The sequence below is a fragment of the Sphaerodactylus townsendi genome, linkage group LG03 (assembly GCF_021028975.2).
Source record: "Sphaerodactylus townsendi isolate TG3544 linkage group LG03, MPM_Stown_v2.3, whole genome shotgun sequence".
Classification (NCBI taxonomy): Eukaryota; Metazoa; Chordata; class Lepidosauria; order Squamata; family Sphaerodactylidae; genus Sphaerodactylus; species Sphaerodactylus townsendi.
Window position 1 is genome coordinate 40894665 of NC_059427.1, and position 18016 is coordinate 40912680.

Sequence of the window (18016 nt, forward strand, 5' to 3'; positions counted from 1 at the left end):
CCACGCAGAGGGTCATTAAAGGCACCGTTTTCTCCAGCGCCAGGGATGCTGCGTGCTGAGGGGGCGCGACAGCAGCCGCGTCGGGGCAGCTGCGCTGTCGCCGCCCCTGTCGTGGGGAGTGCAGGGGGACCCCGCGCTACTTGAGGAGAGTAGCGCGGGGCTTAAGGTAAGTGGGGAAAGGCCCTGTGACAATCGTGAAAAAAAACCCTTTCTTGCAAAAGAGCAGAATAGGATAGGCAACCAGGCTCACAGCAGCTTTCAATATACATATAAAATACAAAATTTTAAATTGCTGTTTAAAAAACCAATAGGAATGCTGCTTCCACAACCCAGTATTCATGGAGTGGCATTCCACTGACACCTTTATGGCAGGGTGACAGAAAGAACAAACCAGCACACACTGGCATAATCTCATTCCGCCTAACATGAAGCTGTCACTACCCATGAGCAGAACACATCAAGCAGGAAAAAAGTGGGGAAAGGGTGCACAGCTCTTTCCACTGAAAGATGTCTTGTGACATGATAGAGAACCACAGAGTGAATATACTTCATGGAGCTCTGTTGACATGGGTTTGGGTCTTCTCCTGCTGCTGCATCCCCCTTTTTTCTGGCACACACACAAAGTATAGTCACTCCAGCTAAAGCATGATATGTTTCGTAGCATACTTAGTATAGACAACCCTGAAAGAACACTGAAGACCTCTCTTGCCCAAGGAGTCAGGATAGGCAGTTGTTATCCCCAACTCACTCAAGAACACCTCTAACTGCCCACACAATGATGCACATAGGAGCAAGACATCCTCAACATTGTTGCTCGTCCCCTGGGGTTTACACTGGCCCCATATACCAAAGCAGGGAAGATGGAAAAAGAAAGGTGTAGTTTAGTGGGGAGGCACAGGCATAAGATATACAAAGGTCCTCGTTCAAATTCTACATGTAGCTAGGGAGCCCAAAAAGGAGTCCCAGGTTGAACTTTATTACTGGGGAGCGCCCACTGATGATGATTAACTCCCAGATTGCATTCCCATTATTTTGACTGCACCACCAGTGTGCAGCACTCAAGAGTTCTTTACCACCACCAAATCTCATGCATCCTTGCAACTTTTGTGGTCTATCCACACCTCCCCATCTCATCTCATGTCATGTGTGGTTTAGCAGATGCCAGTAGTGTGCAACCTGAGAACCTTCACTGCCTCCCTTGAGGTAGCATTCCTCCTTAAACATTGGACCACCTTCTCAGCCCCTCAAACTGTGAATTGTATGCTGAAGTCAGCTGAGGATAGTAACGAGGAGGAATTCAGCAATGATCCCTGTCCTCCAAATTCCAATTATAGGGGCACAACTGTAAAGCAAGTGATTCACTTATTGAACAGCATCACACATAGTGGCCAAAAGTCAGATGAATGGGGTTCCCAACTCTCTTGTTCCTGTACAGCTCTACCAGAAAATAGGCATCATGACTATATGGCTAGCGATGGCACAGATTAGAGTGAAGTGAATGGTAGTCATTCAAGGCTGTAGATGTGTTTCCTGAGTCCCATTTGCAAAGTAGGAAGAAAACATGGTAGTATAGTGTGGTGAGAGCATCATCATATCTGTGAAGTCTTCTCACCTCCTTTTTTACATTGGTCATGTGTAAATGGTAGCAACTGTTTAGGGAGATGGGTTTGTCAGTGCATTGTGCAGCGGAAATGGTTGTTTTAATATCTGTAGGGTTTTTTCCCATTGTTAATGTCCAGAGGTTTCCCCAGTAGGGCAACTGTAATCTATTGTCGAAGGCTTTCATGGCCAGATTCAACTGGTTGTGGTGGGTTTTCCGGGCTGTGTGGCCGGGGTCTGGTGGATCTTGTCCTAACGTTTCTCCTGCATCTGTGGCTGGCATCTTCAGAGGTTTATCACAGAGGGAAGTCTGTTACAGACTTCCCTCTGTGATACACCTCTGAAGATGCCAGCCACAGATGCAGGCAAAATGTTAGGAACAAGATCCACCAGACCACGGCCACACAGCCCGGAAAACCCACCAGAACCAACTGTAATCTGTTGATAGGCAGACTAAATGCCTGTGAGACAGGAAGAACAAAAGGAGAGGTGAAAAGGAAAGATTGAAGAGAAAGTAGAACAAGGGCTGTAAGAAAGACTGAAACATTAAACCTTGTTTTAAGAATTCTTACATATTATTTCTTTGCCTGTGTCAAGTTGAAAAGGACTCCTCACTTGCTAACCTGTGTGGGGTACTTAGTCCCTGCACCCCTCAGTTGGAGGAGTGGCAGGGTTGGAGTGGCTGGGTTGTCAATACTATAATGGGAAATTCCTGGGAGTGGTGGATTTTGGATAGGGGAGGGAGCTCAGTGACCATGTGATGCTACTCTAGGACTTTGATTGCTCCTAGACTCTGTGATATATGACAGTAGAGTTTGCTCTCTGAAACTGCTATTTCCTCCAGGGGAACTGAACTTTGTAATCTGGAATCAGTTGTAATTCCAGGAGCCATCTAGCCACCACCTTGAAGTTGGTAATCAAGGAGTGGGATTTTCTCTTTGGTGACTGTTGGAAGGACTGTGGCTCAGTGGCTGAGTGTCTGCTCAGCATGTAAAAGGTTCAATTCCCAGCCTCTCCAGTTAAAAGAACTGGGTCATAGCTAATATGAAAGTCCTCTTCCTGAGACCTTGGAGAGCCACTGCCAGTCAGAGCGGACAGCACTGACATAATTAGGCCAATGGTCAGATTCAGTGTGAGGCAACTTTATGAGTTCATGGATATGAATGGCTCTCAGAAGGGAAGTGTCAGCAAGATGCTACAAAACTGTTAATTTCCCCCTTTGGCTGTTTGTGAAAGCTGCTCTCTTATGCGCAGTGGGGGTTCCTATCATCACAGACTTACTTGATGCCTTAAGCTGTTCCAGGCTTAGGAACAGGGTGGAGGCTTGAGAGAAGAAACTTGTATTTTCACTATCTGTTTGTTTGAAGGGTGTCTTGCTGCTGTCTTGTTTGAAGGGTGTCTTGCTGCTGTAACATTATGCTAGCTCAGGGAGGGGGTGGAGGAGAGATTGATCATGAAGAGGCTTAGGTTACTAACTTCTTCTCATCTCCCAGCATGTCTCTAATACTTCCCATTTATATGCTGGTGTCAGTGTTATGTCAGCCCAGTTCCGGCACAGCTTAGCATTGGTGTATCTCCAGATAAGCCAGTGATCCTTCAGAATGTACCTCTAAGGTGTTTAATTGCTACCAGAAGAAGAAGGGTTTGGATTTATACAAAACCCCACCCCCTTTCTACGGAGACTCAAAGGGGCTCACAAAGTCCTTTTTCTTCTTCTCCCCACAACAGACACCTTGTGGTGTGGATGGATCTGAGGGAGTTCCAAATAACTGTGACTAGCCCAATGTCACTCATCAGGAGTGGGGAAACAAATCTGATTCACCAGATAAGACACTGCCATTCATGTGGAGCAGTGGGGAATCAAACCCGGTTCTCCAGACTAGAGTCCACCTGCTCTTAACTACTACAGCACTCTGACTTTAAAGTGTTTAGAAATGGGGTTAAGAATTGTACTGAGAAATGGCTAGAGCTCAGATTAGATTTTAGCATTCTTTTTGCTGTCAGTTTCTTTAAAAAAAGAAAAAAGGGAGTGAACGCTGTTTCCATTCCACACGTCACATTTTGCCCACAGTTCTAAAGTCATATTTATACAACACCTAAAGTCACCCGAGATAATTTACTCATGTGTAAAACTGAATGATTCTGCAATGTCTGAGTTGACTCAGTTTATTGTGAAATGAGGAATGGCCATGCTCTGTGTAGCAGATCTGCAAAATAATGGGGGAAAATATGGATGGACAGTAAAACATCTGTTCTGAAATTATGGAGGAAGGAGTGTCTTGAGGCAAAATATAGGAGTCTAGAGTAGCTCCGTAAACAGAGAGGGTGTAGCTAATTTCTGCTCATCTTCTAGATCTGTAAAACTGAGGTAATGGCATTTATAGAGCGCTAAATTATAAATGGTGTGTGGAGCTATGAGCTAAAGCTGCAGTCTGAAAATATGCTATTACAAGCAGAATAAATAACCCAGTATAGGCTATAAAGATAGCAGGGTTTTAACATGGAGAAAATCTCAGAGAGAAAAAAATCTATTAAATGTCCTGAACTGTAAAACAAACACCGAAGCCATAGGATAAAATAAACCTTCTGGGAGAGGTAAAATTATATTTTTCTGGATCTTTTCCTTGGATGTTGTAGTGATACATTGTTCAGGAGCTTTTTTCTTTCTGTGTTTTGTTCTACATGTGCACTCTTTCCTTATTGTATTATGAATTATCTTGTCTTGTCTTTTCTGTTCTGTTCTGCTGTAATCTGAATTGGATAGCTGGTATGGAGAAGGTATTCAGTGTGGAGGTCCTTGACGTGATGAAGGTGTTCTAGCCCTGGAGCTGTATGATTCTGTGAAAATAATTAATCACACAGTGCATCAGCAACAGCAAGGATATAAGCATTAATCATGTTTCTGAATAACATACACTCATAAGGTTAAATGTTTCATAATATTAGTTTTCGGCAGAAAATTGTGTTTTCATGCTGGTCTGAAAATAAAGAGAATATCTTTTGCTGCAGTTTTTTGGGGGGAAAAAACAGAAATCTTGTAATGTTTGCAAAATTCAACTCCTGGCACTTTTGTTCTATAGGTGGAAGTTAAATGGAACCACTGTTGACATTGGTATGGATTACCGCTACAGTGTGGTTGAAGGCAGCTTGTTGATCAATAATCCCAATAAAACTCAAGATGCTGGAACATATCAGTGCATAGCAACAAACTCGTTTGGAACAATTGTTAGCAGAGAAGCCAAACTTCAATTTGCATGTAAGTAGCAATTATGTCACGTGGCAAATATTGCATTGTTGTAACATAATGGTGGGGAAAAAAGTTGTAAATGGATGTATTTTGAAAAAACCTGTGAACGTTATTCCACTTAGAACGCCTCTTAATTTTGACAACAAATCCTTGCTGTGTTTGGAAGTTCAAATATTTTGACAGGTTCTTGAAGAGTATAAAACTGAACTGGAGGGGGTTGCCTGTGTAAATTTTAGAATGAAAAAAAGGAACATTTTCTGCGGGTGGAGCTGACTTTCAGTTGGCTTCCACCAGGCTTTGTCCCCAGGGCAGGCCTGAGACTTATGTCACCTGAAAGGATATTTTAAGTTCATTTAGTCCTATGAAGGGCTTTCGGATGACCAAAGAGCTTCTGGAGCTCACGATCTTCCCGTACCGCCTGGAAGCCCTCTGCAGGCAGCATGGTGGTAGCGCAGCAGCACAGTCCCCAGCCACCTGAACCCTATGGGTTGAGCTGAAAGGTATCCAAAGGCTTCAAAAAGAGCAAACATAAAATGGCTGTATTTACATTTTAGTTGCACAATGTGAGATTTTCTTGATGGACATGGCAGTGGCACTTTTGAAGTACCAATGTTGTTTGAACTTGCATACCACTTATAGCAGCTCAGATTATTTTCCTACTACTGTGTGTAAGTTGTTCCAACTTGTAGCACTTGTTTTAACTGTGATGTTGACTGTCAAATTTGTCCAGCTGGAGGGCTACATAGAACACATTTTTTTTCTGTCCCAAATATCTTATGTAGCCTGAAACAATTTCTTTTACTATTTTAGGTTTGCCTTTATTTATGAAGTATAATGTGATACTACATAATATTATTGCTCAAAGAACTGCATTTCAACATGTCCTGGAAGATCACGCATCTATCTTTTTAGGACAGTATTCACAAGATTAAGATCCTTGTTTGTAAAGGTCAGCTGATTGAACCCACTTGGAAATATAGTTTAAATTATAATTCTAGTTGGAGATTCAGATTAGGTTGCTTGTGGTAATGATGAACCACAATCCATCAGGCAAATGGACATATTTTTTGGCTCATTTTTCCTAGCCTGTTTTGGCGGATACTTATCTCTTAGACCATTCTTCGCTACTTCCAGTTGCCCTGGATAGAGTTTTACGTAAAAGAAGAGGAAGAAGTAGGACAGGAATTAGGATATTATATTCTTGCCCTCCAGGCACATCTTCGCTAATTATAAAAAAAGGATAGATATATTAGTCCTGGGTTCTTATCATTTGGACAGGAAGGGTGCAGTTATGTCAGAAAATGGTTTCAGAAATAGTTGCATTCCCCACTTACCATCTTAATTTAGATTGGTTGTGCTGTTTCCTAGCCTATTCATAGAAATATCGAACACAAATCTCTGGCTATGCATAAGGTTTGGAAATTTCAGAAAAATCTGGTTCTTTCTTGCTGCCTCTAGCCTTTCCTTTAACTGGGATGGGTGTGTGAAGAGGGGGATTTAATTAGGTACAAAACTTTAGTAACAATAAGAAATGTAATTTGTCAGGGTTTCAGAGATCTCAAGAACTTTGCATAGTTAGTGGCTATGATGGGACACACACACACACACACACACACACCTCTGCACAAAGAAGGCTGCAACTGAAGCATAGTCACAGCCTCTGTCCTGAAATCTCTCCCCAAACAGCACTGGAGCTACATTAATTCTTTTTGAACCGGGTCCACAACATTCCTTTTTTTAAAAAATTATTTATTTATTTATTGTCAGTTTTATATACCGCCCCTCCCCGAAGGGCTCTGGGCGGTGCACAACATAAATTTAAACAACACTGATGGAGCATATAAACAAATACAATCACATATAATATAGGCTCCACTGAACATAACATTAAAACCTTAGAGTAGTAACAGCGTACCATACAGAAATGTTGGTGTCCAGCTTTAAAATCTTTATAAAAACCCTCCCAGAAAAGGAAGGGGAGCAAAGGGCCCCATAGATGTTAAGGGACCTAGGAGGTAAAGGAGAGCAAGGAGGGGGCGCACATCAGCAGCCGGCCCCCCCAAAAGCCTGGTGGAACAAGTTGGTCTTACAGGCCCTGTGGAACTCATCAAGAACTCCCAAACGCCAAATTATAATTCCACATATCTTATCAACAGGCCAAATTCAGCCATTAAAAGCACTCATGGAGTCCATGAGCAACCTTAAGATCAGAGCAAGTGCACCTCCCTTTAAAGTATCACTGCCTCAATTGAGTGGCATTTTAAAGCCAGTCAGCCTGCTTTGGACTTGCTCTCATTCTAATCTCTCATCCAGTGTCATGCCAATCCCTGTCTGTTGTCTCCTTTCTAAGTGCAAACAGGGATTAGTTGAGTTTCCAGTCTGGCTTCCAAGAATGGACCTGTTCCAGGGCCATCATGAGACTTCTTGTATAGAAATAGCAATCTCAGATGTCAGTGGACTATGTCATTGCTGTCTTCTTTCTGATTTATTGTCATTGGCATTGATAAAAGGCCAGAGCCATGCATGAAAGACATTAGGTACCTTTCACACACTCCAGTTTAGGATTATAAACCATATCTGAATGGAAGAAGAAGAGTTGTTTTTTATACCACACTTTTCTCTCCTGTAAGGAGTCTCAAGGTGGTTTACAATAGCCTTCCCTAGCTCCTCCTCATGACAGCCACCTTGTGAGGTAGGTGGGGGTTGAGAGAGTTCTCAGAGAACTATGGCTAGCCCAAGGTCACCCAGCAGGCTTCATGTGGAGGAGTGGAAAAAACCAAACCTGGTTCCCCAGATAAGAGTCTGTAGCTCACATGGGGAAGTGGAGAATCAAACCTGGTTCTCCAGATTAGAGTCCATCTGCTCTGAACCACTACACCATGATGAAACATGCATTTGTTTCAGAGGGAATGGGCGCTACTATAGTTCTTTGTGAGTTAGCAATAGGATATCTGTGTTCTCAGATGCAAGGTTGTCCAGAGATATGTTAAACATAAGTATATGATTCACTTATTGAATGAGCGTTGTTGTTTTTCTTATTGACCATTTCTTTTTCCCAGCCAGCAAACTATGCAAATTAATTTTGCTGATTATATGAAGGTTAACACCAGTAAACCTGCATGTTTTAAAATATACCAAACATACTGAAAGATAGTTTTTTTTCCAAGGCATCCTTGAATGCATACCAAAAGAGGACAGGTAGTGAAAAGTAATACTGTTGGGAAAGAAAAGCCTTGCATTTGCCAGTATATTTTATGCTATAATATCCAGCTTTGTTTAACCAAGTAGTGTTTGTTTCATGACTGAAAAATGCTCTTGTGAAAGATAAATAACGAACAGCTTCCTGGAGACTAATAACTGTAGTTTTCACTTTGTCAGGGAGATTGCCCCTTCTCCTCCTCCTGCTTTGATATCTAGATGCTCCATAGAATTTCAGATCTCACAAATCAAGAAAACCTCTCTGTCAAGCTAAGTTCTAATGTATTATTATTCATTGCCAAGCACTTCCAAAAGCTTTTGTTACAATTATATCGTGTGTGAAAGTCACTCACCAACCTGGCTACATATTGTACCCACATGGAAGATGAAAAAATGGCAAATTGTAAATTCAGCTAGTATTTTGCCACTGGACTAAATAGTACAATAAGTTTGTAGTCTTGCTTGATCAAAAATCAAAGAATGGGAGTGTGATGTTCCCTTTCGAGTTCTTCAGTTTACACAGCAGAGATTGAGACCCCTTCTGCACATGCAGAATAATGCACTTTCAATCCACTTTCACAATTGTTTGCTATTCCGCACAGCTGCAAAGTGGATTGAAAGTGGATTGAAAGTGCATTATTCTGCATGTGCAGAAGGGTGATTAAAGCATCAATTTTTAACAAGATACAGGAATGACAACAACTGATTTCAGATCAACAGATCTCATGAATTCTACAACTCTAACTAGTCCTTACTCTAATCACCCTAAGACTAAACCGGCATACAAAGATAACAGAGGGGGAATACCCTCAGGAACCCCCCCCCACCCATGCTGACCTGGGCACCTGCAATAAAAGAATGCTGGTGCAGCAGCAGCTGTTGTGCTTGGCCGTTAGAGGGCTGTGGTGTCTCGTCACTGGTGTATTCCTCCCCCCACCTGTGTATTTGACCCTTGCAACAGCATTAAGGAGCACTCAAGTTGGTGTTCCCTCATGCCACATCCTCGGTAGTTTTTCCTCCCTTCCTGTGGATTGCACTGAATGTTGAAATGGTACATGGTGACTCTTACAACCAACATCTTAAAATTTATATCAATCAAATCTCAAACACATCATTGCAAGCAGGATATTCCTCAAAAAGAGTACAGGGAAAGCAATTCAATTGATTTTTTTTTTTGTATTGTCAAAGGCTTTCACAACCAGAATCACTAGGATGTTGTGGGTTTTCCGGGTTGTATGGCTTTGATGCTAGCTACAGATGTAGGCTACAGATGTAGGCGAAACATCAGGAGAAAAAGCTACTGGACCATGGCCATACAAACTGGAAAACCCACAACATCCTGATGTTTTTTGTTTTTCAAAACCCTGTGTCATTATTTTTTTGATCTAGTGAGAAGACTGCAAGCAGAACTCTTTGATTTTGAAATGCCCATCAAATTTTAAGTTTATTACACAAGGTTTGTTTCTGAAAAGCAATAAAGATGTACATCAGTTTTGATAATTCATGGTTTTCAATCACAGCAGTCAAGTTAGGTGTATGTAACTCTCACGTAATTAATTCAACAATGGTGGACACTTTATAGGGGGGTCCCAGGAGTCCTAATTATTTAAAGCTCATAGTCTCCTCCCCTCTTTTTTGTTTTTAATAACCCATTAGATTTTCATTGTAAAATTGCCTCCTACTGTCATTGTATGGAGGAAAGCAAGAACATTCCCTAGTTAGAAACCAGTCTGGATTTGAAATGGCTGTCAAACTTCTTTCTCCCTCCCACATATGCTTCTGTGGATTTTTTTGCTTCTTTGCAATTTATCCCAAATTTAACCTACCCTTTTCCTGCAACTCAGGAACCTCTCCATTGACTGTTTTTGCACTTCCAGCCTCTGACCTACCTGTAGATCCAAAATTTTAGCTTCAGGCCTCCAGGTATTGTTCCTATCACAAGCTAAGGTATTTTTAGAAAACGGTGATGCTGTAATGTCAGACGCTCCATTTGTCTTACAAACCAATACATTTTGTACTTTTTAAAAGTCTATACTACCCATTATTTTGCTGGGCAGCCTTTCTCTCATGCCTCATTTTAACTTCTCTGTTAAATTACTTCCATCCCTTTGGAGACAAAAGCCTGCCTTTATGCTCAAGAGTTAAATTTTGAAAGAAGGACATGATTAAAAGATGTTCCTGATTCCCTCTCCCCCCCTTCTTTCTTTTAAGGGCTAACTTATTCTTTATATAACTTATTCCCTGCAGATTAAATTCTGAAGTAGCTATTTAAGATCCTGAAGAGGTCAGAGAGGGTCAGCAATCCATGTCTGAAATATGTATTCAGGTTGCACGCTAATTATGATGAAAGGGCTAATACGTTCCCGCAAATACTTGCTATGTTGTACACCATTAACATTTTAAATTTGTCGGCTACATCACACAAAGATGTGGATTGAAGCTGTTTAAAAAACCAAAACTTTTGCTTTCAGTAGTAAAAATCTGAAGCACATGGCATGCTCAGATGTTAATTTACTAAACAGTAATATATAAAGAAAGTGGGTGAGAAAGTTTAGCGTAACATTGTTGTTTCCTACTAGATGCCAGATTGATTTCAGAAATGAAGGAAGGACATAAAAATCTGCAACCCTGCGTACAGTTAGGCACCATCAATTCCTTTCAAGTCCATTGGAGTTAGCTAACCTGCTTTTAGGATTGTTGCTAAAACCTGTAGAGAACTTTGTCTGGATAAGGGATGTTGGTAGGAGACTATCCGCTGGTTCACCCTATTCAGAAGATGATCTTTGAACTATTAATTATTAATACATAACCAAGTAGCAAAATAAATAATTTATCTCATAAAGTGCTCCACAGCCTCTTCCTCTGGTTCATTAAATTTATTCCTTGTCCTACAGGTACCTGTGGAGATAGTACACTTTGATCCTTCTGCTCTCTGCTTATGGCACATGATTGTCTGGGTTGTTACACTTCCTGATTCATGGGTTAACATTTTAACACTTTTGCAGTGTAGAAGACTGCCCTGTCTGATTTCGTGTTGGGGACTGTTTCAGATTGTGGTGAAGATCTCTTGGGAGATTGCTTGGGAACTTGCCCTAGGGCCCTGACCATTGGAAGTGGGGGATTGTAACATCAAGAACCTTTTAACCATTACCTAACAGATAGTAATGCATCTCTTTAATTCACACTTGTATAAGTGTGATTTACCAGTGCCTTTCTCAGGCCGAATTCCCACTGAAAATTTAATCTAGATACAACCAAGTTTCAAAAAAGTCGGCAACATTCGCACTGCAGCATGTTTCTAGTGAAGATGTCTAGGCCTGCCCCTTGGAGTGGGTGCCCGCTTTCAGGGGTACAATTGTTAAGCTAGCAGCACCAAAATTTTAGAGTATCTTTAGGAGACCCTCCTTATGATACCACCCAGCTTTGATGAACTTTGGTTCACGGAGGGCAAAGTTATGGATCCTCAAATGTGTAGCCCCAATCTCCTATTAGCTCCCATTGGAAACAATGGGGGCACCCCCTTAGGAGTCCTTAGCTTTGAACCCCCTGGACCAAACTTCACAAAACCTGGGTGGTAGCAGTGAGAGACTCTCCTGATGATAGCACCCAGGTTTGGTGAAGTTTGGTTCAGGGGGGCCAAAGTTATGGACCCTCAAATATGTAGTCCCCCTCTCCTATTAGCTCCTATTGGAGTGTTTTTTTTTTCAAAAAGGTGCATATACAAGCAGGTCCAGGAAAATCCCATGATTGCGGGGAGGAGTGCCTAAAACAGGACTGATCTGTGTTCCATGGTTCGGCTGTGAGGACATCTCGAGGGAACGTGGATATTTCGGGTGACTATCCCAGGATTAATCGCCAGTGAGGAAATCACCTCTGTTAGTTTTGCATGCTTATGAGTTTGATCACCTTTAAAAACATCTGAAGCAGCAAGCTGTCGTTTTGTGGCCTAACCCCCTTGACTGTCAGAAAAATATTCCGTAGCATAGTGGGAATTAATGTATTCTGGCAGCATTATGGCTTAGAAATCTAAATGTCAAAGTGAAGATGGTGTTTTCAGATACATGATAGGTGTCTGCTTTACTGTGTTGAAGAAGAGTTTGGATTTATACAACGTCTTTCTCTCCTGTAAGGAGTCTCAAAGCAGTTTCCAAATTCCTTCCTATACCCTCCTCACAACAGACAACCTATGAGGCAGGTGAGGCTGAAAGAGTTCTGAGAGAACTGTGACTAGCCCACGGCTTCATGTGTAGGAGCAAGAAACAAATCCATTTCACCAGATTAGAATGTACTGCTCATGTGGAGGAGCAGAGAAACAAATCCAGCTCATCAGATAAGAGTTTGTCACTCATGTGGAAGACTGGGCTCTCCATATTAGAGTCCCCCTGCTCTTAACCACTACACCATGCTGACTGTTTGGGATAATTATTAAGCAGATGATAGTACTTTAATTCTTATCACCAGTGTGGTCTGAAGAAAGCTATATGAAAATAACTGATAATATCCTGCTACTGGAATTTATTTATTGTCTATGCACGTTTCATTTTTAGATGTTTTATGCAGAGCACAAGCATCATTTTTCTAATCCAACAAACCTACAGTGCAGCCTCATCATCATGATCCCGTCTCTTATATACAATTTCATATGCCATGAAAAGGGGCAGGAGAGCAGTTATTGTTTTTCTGGGATTACATAAATGGATTACATCATGGGAGGAGATGTGCAATCCAGGAAGGACTCCCCCTGGACCAAATATAGTAAACTCAACCACCATGATTTCATGCCAACACAAAACTATTAAGAACATAGATCTTAAGGGGGAAAATATGTAAAGGACTCATATTATTATAGGAGTTCAGCCAATCTTTTTGAGGGCTGAAACTCAGTCATGAACACAGTCAGGCCGTTTCTGCACGGCCCAAAAACAGCGCCCGAGGGATGGTAAAAACACTGTCCCTGGGGCGCTGTTCACACACCCGTGCTCTCCCCCCAAAACAGCGGGAAAATGCTCCTTTCCTAACTCGCTCAATGAGCGAGTTATTTGGAAAGCAGTGTCTTCCCACTGGCGCCATTCAAAGGGCACCAGCTTGAGGGCACCACTTTTCGGTGCTGCCTGTTTGTGTTGTTTGCTTACCTTTTCTTCCTTCCAAGGCTCCAAAGGGAGAAGGGACACACATACGCTGCCCTCCGACCCCTGGGGGTCATAGGGCAGCATGGGAGTGTCCCTCCCTCCCTCCCGAGCCTTGGAGGGAAGAAAAGGTAAGCAAACAACACAGACCAGAGGCGACTGCATGTGCAAACGGTCCCATGCCGCCAGTGCAGAAACGGCCTCAGAGCTAGTAAAGCAGTCAGTTCTGTCAATTCACAGATTGATAAGGGTGGGGGGAGACACTGTTCAGATATGGGAACTTGGCTTCCAAGCACATTTGAAGCCCACACAGTCAAAGCACTACAAAGTTGGACAGAGCTGAAATGTATTTGATATGCAGCTAATATTGATCCTCTGTAATGATTCTTTTAAAACAACTTTATTATCTTGAATGATTGGTATTGGGTCCTTCGTTTGATTTGATGGATGCTGCTACTGCAAAATGACAGTTGTTCACAGCAACATTATTGAGCTGCCATAGTTTGATGGTCTGATAGAATGAAACAGCCATAGGTCGTTTCACACTTTTGGAACTCATGTGCTTCTGACTCTAGATGCAAGCCATGATGTAAATTGCATTTTCCCGTATGCAGACTAGTCTTCATGGACATGGATCAGTAGAATTTTGTTGCCCTTTTCAACTGTCTGATTTGTGTACTTCTAGTGGTGGGAAATCTCACAGTGATTTAATATTTTACAGTACATGTATTTATTATATTGTAGCCTATTATGCATTCAGGGCTTTCCCCATGGCTCTCTCCCTCACAGTGGGTTTTTCTCCGTGGTTTTTAGTTCAAACCAGGGATTATCCTGCTGCAAAGCTTCCCCAGCTGAGCCAGCCAACATTTCTCTTACCCGCTGCTTCTCTTATTGCTTGCCATTTTTTAACACGCTCTCTCTCTAAAAAAAGAAAGAAAGAAAACCCTTGGGGTTGCTCTGGCAACCAAGAGTGGGAGTAACTGCTGCTTGGTAGGCAGGGGCAGGCAGGAGAGGTGAGCAAAGCCAAGATGAACTGAACAGGCAACAAAGATATTTACTTTCTCTGTGAAAAAAAAGGAAATGTTGTACTTTAAGCTGCAAGCTTTCTCTGATCTGTGGCACAGTGAGCTCAGGATTGGGGGAAACGTATACACAACCAAGAATCTGACCTGAAGGAAATGTACGCTCACTACAGGTCAAGCCACAAGTGCATAAATTACTCATATTTTTTTTCTTAGTAAGCCATTGCATCTTACAGTTATGTAATGTGGTCCTATGAAGTAGGAAAAATGTACAGTTGGAATGTGCTTTACATAAACACGCCATGTACTCTGTTTTGGTCCAGTATGATGTAGTGGTTATGTTACCACACCTCCCTGGCATAGCAGGGAGGGGTGCTTGTTCACAGGTATCCTTGCCCACATGCCAGCCTAAAGCGTGATGCTGGCGTTGCAGAGATGGGGAGCCAGTTCTCTGGCAATAGCCATGTCTACATACAAGGAACTTCCAGGATTTTTTTTTCTTTCCCTTCTCATGCTCTTGCCACAACAGCTTGCCACAACAGCACATTTTCAGCTCCACAGCCAAAGAAGAATGTGTCCTCAACATGATTGCTGAATGGATACTCATTTCCAGCCACAAGAAGACCTCTGACAACATTGTTTCCCTGATTCTCTTAACCTAGATATTTCCTTCTGTAACTAACTTCTCCTGACCATCTTACAGTGCACACTATTGTTTTTCAAACAATCCATCCTAACACCTCCCAAAGATCGTGCTGAAACGCCCAGAGGTGGTTCTTCACCCTATAAATATCCCATCCTCTAAAAGGTCAATTGCCCAGTGCCATTGACACCTTTCTGTCTTTGTTACTGTGCCCAATGCGTTGCCCCCTGGAACCAGACGCTGCCCATTTGGTTCTGAGTATCCTATACCCTTGTCTATTCCCATATCCCTTTGTATTCAAAACCTATTTTCCAACCTATTTATATCTTACAAACTATGTGTGTATGTGTTTATTGCATTGGATCAAGTGCTTGTGAACCTCTAATCCAGTGGTGGGATTCAACTAATTTAACAACTGGTTGTTTACAGGCACCATTTTAACAACCGGATCTGCTGAAGTGGTGTGAACCTGCTGAATCCCACCACCCTACAATAAAGATTGAAAATTTGCATTATAGCTCTGGATTTTCTTCCAAGAGCTGATCTTTGTATACGTTGATATTAAAGATTTCCTACTCAACCTCTTGCAATTTTAATAATCAGTCTGCTCTGAGCTAATTTTCCCCACATTATTGAGAGACTGTGTCTCCATCCTGGATAATAGTTAAGAGTGGTAGACTCTAATCTGGTGAAATGGATTTGTTTCTTGCTCCTACACATGAAGTGTGCTGGGTGACCTTGGACTAGTCTCAGTTCTGTCAGAATTCTCTCAGCCCCACTTATCTCACATGGTGTCTGTTGTGAGGAGAAGAAGGAAAGGGGTTTGTAAGCTTCTTTAAGATTCCTTGCAGGAGAGAAAGGCAGATTATAAATCCAAACTCCTCCTCCTCCTCCTCCTCCCCTTCTTCTTCTTCTTCTTCTTCTTCTTCTTCTACTACTACTACTACTACTACTACTACTGCTACTGCTACTACTACTGCTACTGCTACTGCTACTGCTACTGCTACTAAATGGTTGGGTACTGGCAGCAGTTTTACTCTACTTACCTTCCATTATGTTTTAAAAATCTACTGAGTACAAAAGAATCCTGAATGTAAGTGCAGTATTTAATAATAATAATAATAATAATAATAATAATAATAATAATAATAATAATAATAATAAGTGCAGTATTTAATAATAATAATAAACAGTATTTAATGTGCATCTTCTACTTCAATTGCATAATCTACCTGGTAATATAGTATCTCTGGAATCCTTGAGTTAACTTTTGTTGTACTGAATTTATTCCTTGTCCTTACTGCATTTCTGATAGTTCTCCCACTCCCCCATACACATGTGTTTCAGTCATTGTATACTGTAGTAAGGATGGTGTAAACAAAACAGCTTTAAATATCTGGATGTGGATGAATTTCTAGTCGGCTGGAATGTACTTCGATTTATTCTCATTGCATGTTTGTTGTAGATGCCTAAATTGAACTAACAGTGTTTGTATTCTGCATATTCCTCTACAATACCTGTGCAGCGTATGGATTTGTAATGAGAAATTTTCAGAGAAATATTATCATGTACCGTAACACTTCACTCAGCAAAGCTTGAAATCTTCCTCCTACCTAAGAAATCTTTCTTCCATCTTAAGTGGTTCTTCTTCCAGAAAATTGTGGTAGGCTAATTCGCCAGTGTTCTTTCCTACAAAAGAAACTGTTTAAATGCTTCTCCACTTGGAGACAGAGTTCGGGGTGGGGGGTGAGAAAGAATATAGTCAGAAAATAAATAAATGAAAATGTAAACAAAATCTGAAGTAGATGAGCACACTTGCTGACTGTTCCTTGCAGTTGTAACCATAAACCTTTGCTATATTTGTAAAAGATTAGCACTGGCTCAAGCTTGGAAAAGTCTCCAGAGGAAAAACATAGTTGTGAATCAATTACTTACAAAAACTCCACAGCTCTATTTGTTTATCTGTTGCCTTTAAAGAGCTGGTTTAAAATGATTTGCCAAAAAAGTGCTACAGTTAGGACTAATTCCTATGTTATTTTGAGTTGCTGGCATGCGCTTCCTGGAGCAGCGTACTCATGTGAACAATGTAATGTTAGAGGAGAGAACCCGCAGAATACAAAGCATCAATTCCTGTGAGGAGTGGAACTCATAAAATTGACAGAGCTGTTCTTGAAGTTGATTTTGTAGCTGTGTTTCATCGTTCCCTTTTCATAGGTTGCAGTGCTACGTGATTGTATCACCCCTTCAAGCTGATCGGCAGCTGCTGCCTCCAGAGCATTCAGCTGACAGGTGGCATGATAATATTTCAAACAAATAAATAAAATATTAATAGCCGGATATACTGTGTGACTTGGCCTTTGTGAGCAAACACTATAGAATGCCAACCAAGTCAGCATCTCTTTCTCTTACACAGGTACTATTTGTCAAATCTGTTCATGGAAAATATACTTGTATTCATGGGTGATACTTTTTTTAAAAAAAAATCCCTCTAACATCTAAGCTGTAGTTTTATTTTGAATTCCGTGCAGAGTGTCTTATCCCTAAATTCTGGCATGTCCAGGTTAGGTAGAATATTGTTATTCATGTTTCTTTCTCCTCTAGGGATGGGGCATAAAAATGTGACATCTTCTGTTTGACAGAAGATATGTCTTTTATTTCCTGTTCTGCCTACCTTACACACTACAAATAGGATAAAGCAGCTCTGTACAACTTACTCTCCGCTATGTTCTACTTCTTCCAAAGATGCAATGTGAGAAAAATGTTTATTTATTATTTATTTATTGGATTTTTACCCCGCCCACCCCCAAGAGGTTCAGGGCCACTATACAACAGGATAAAACACAATTAAAACTTCAATGGAAGCCTTAAAACATTGTAAAAGCACTGCTACAACTAAGACAGCTATAACAAGCAAGATGTCGGTATAACTCAAATATCCCCTGAAAGGCCAATAAAGATGGATAACAGTCCGGCTGACCTCCCGAAAAAGCCCGGTGGAATAGCTCCGTCTTACGGGCCCTGTGGAAACTACTCAAGTCCTGCAGGGCCCTGATCTCATTCAGGAGCACATTCCACCAGGTAGGAACCAGAACAGAGAAAGCCCAGGAGCACATTCCACCAGGTAGGGACCAGAACAGAGAAAGCCGGTGGAATAGCTCCGTCTTACAGGCCCTGTGGAAAC

General features: G+C 41.5%; 1 protein-coding gene across 6 annotated transcripts in view; it reads left to right on the plus strand.

Moving 5' to 3' along the window:
- LOC125428294 (contactin-4) overlaps window positions 1–18016 on the plus strand; it is a 679975-nt gene that overhangs the window by 407644 nt on the left and 254315 nt on the right. For all 6 annotated transcript variants that reach the window (XM_048488126.1, XM_048488125.1, XM_048488131.1 and 3 more), the window contains one exon: window positions 4680–4855. In XM_048488126.1, coding sequence (XP_048344083.1) covers window positions 4680–4855 — 176 coding nt within the window. The remainder of the gene's footprint in view (window positions 1–4679; window positions 4856–18016) is intronic.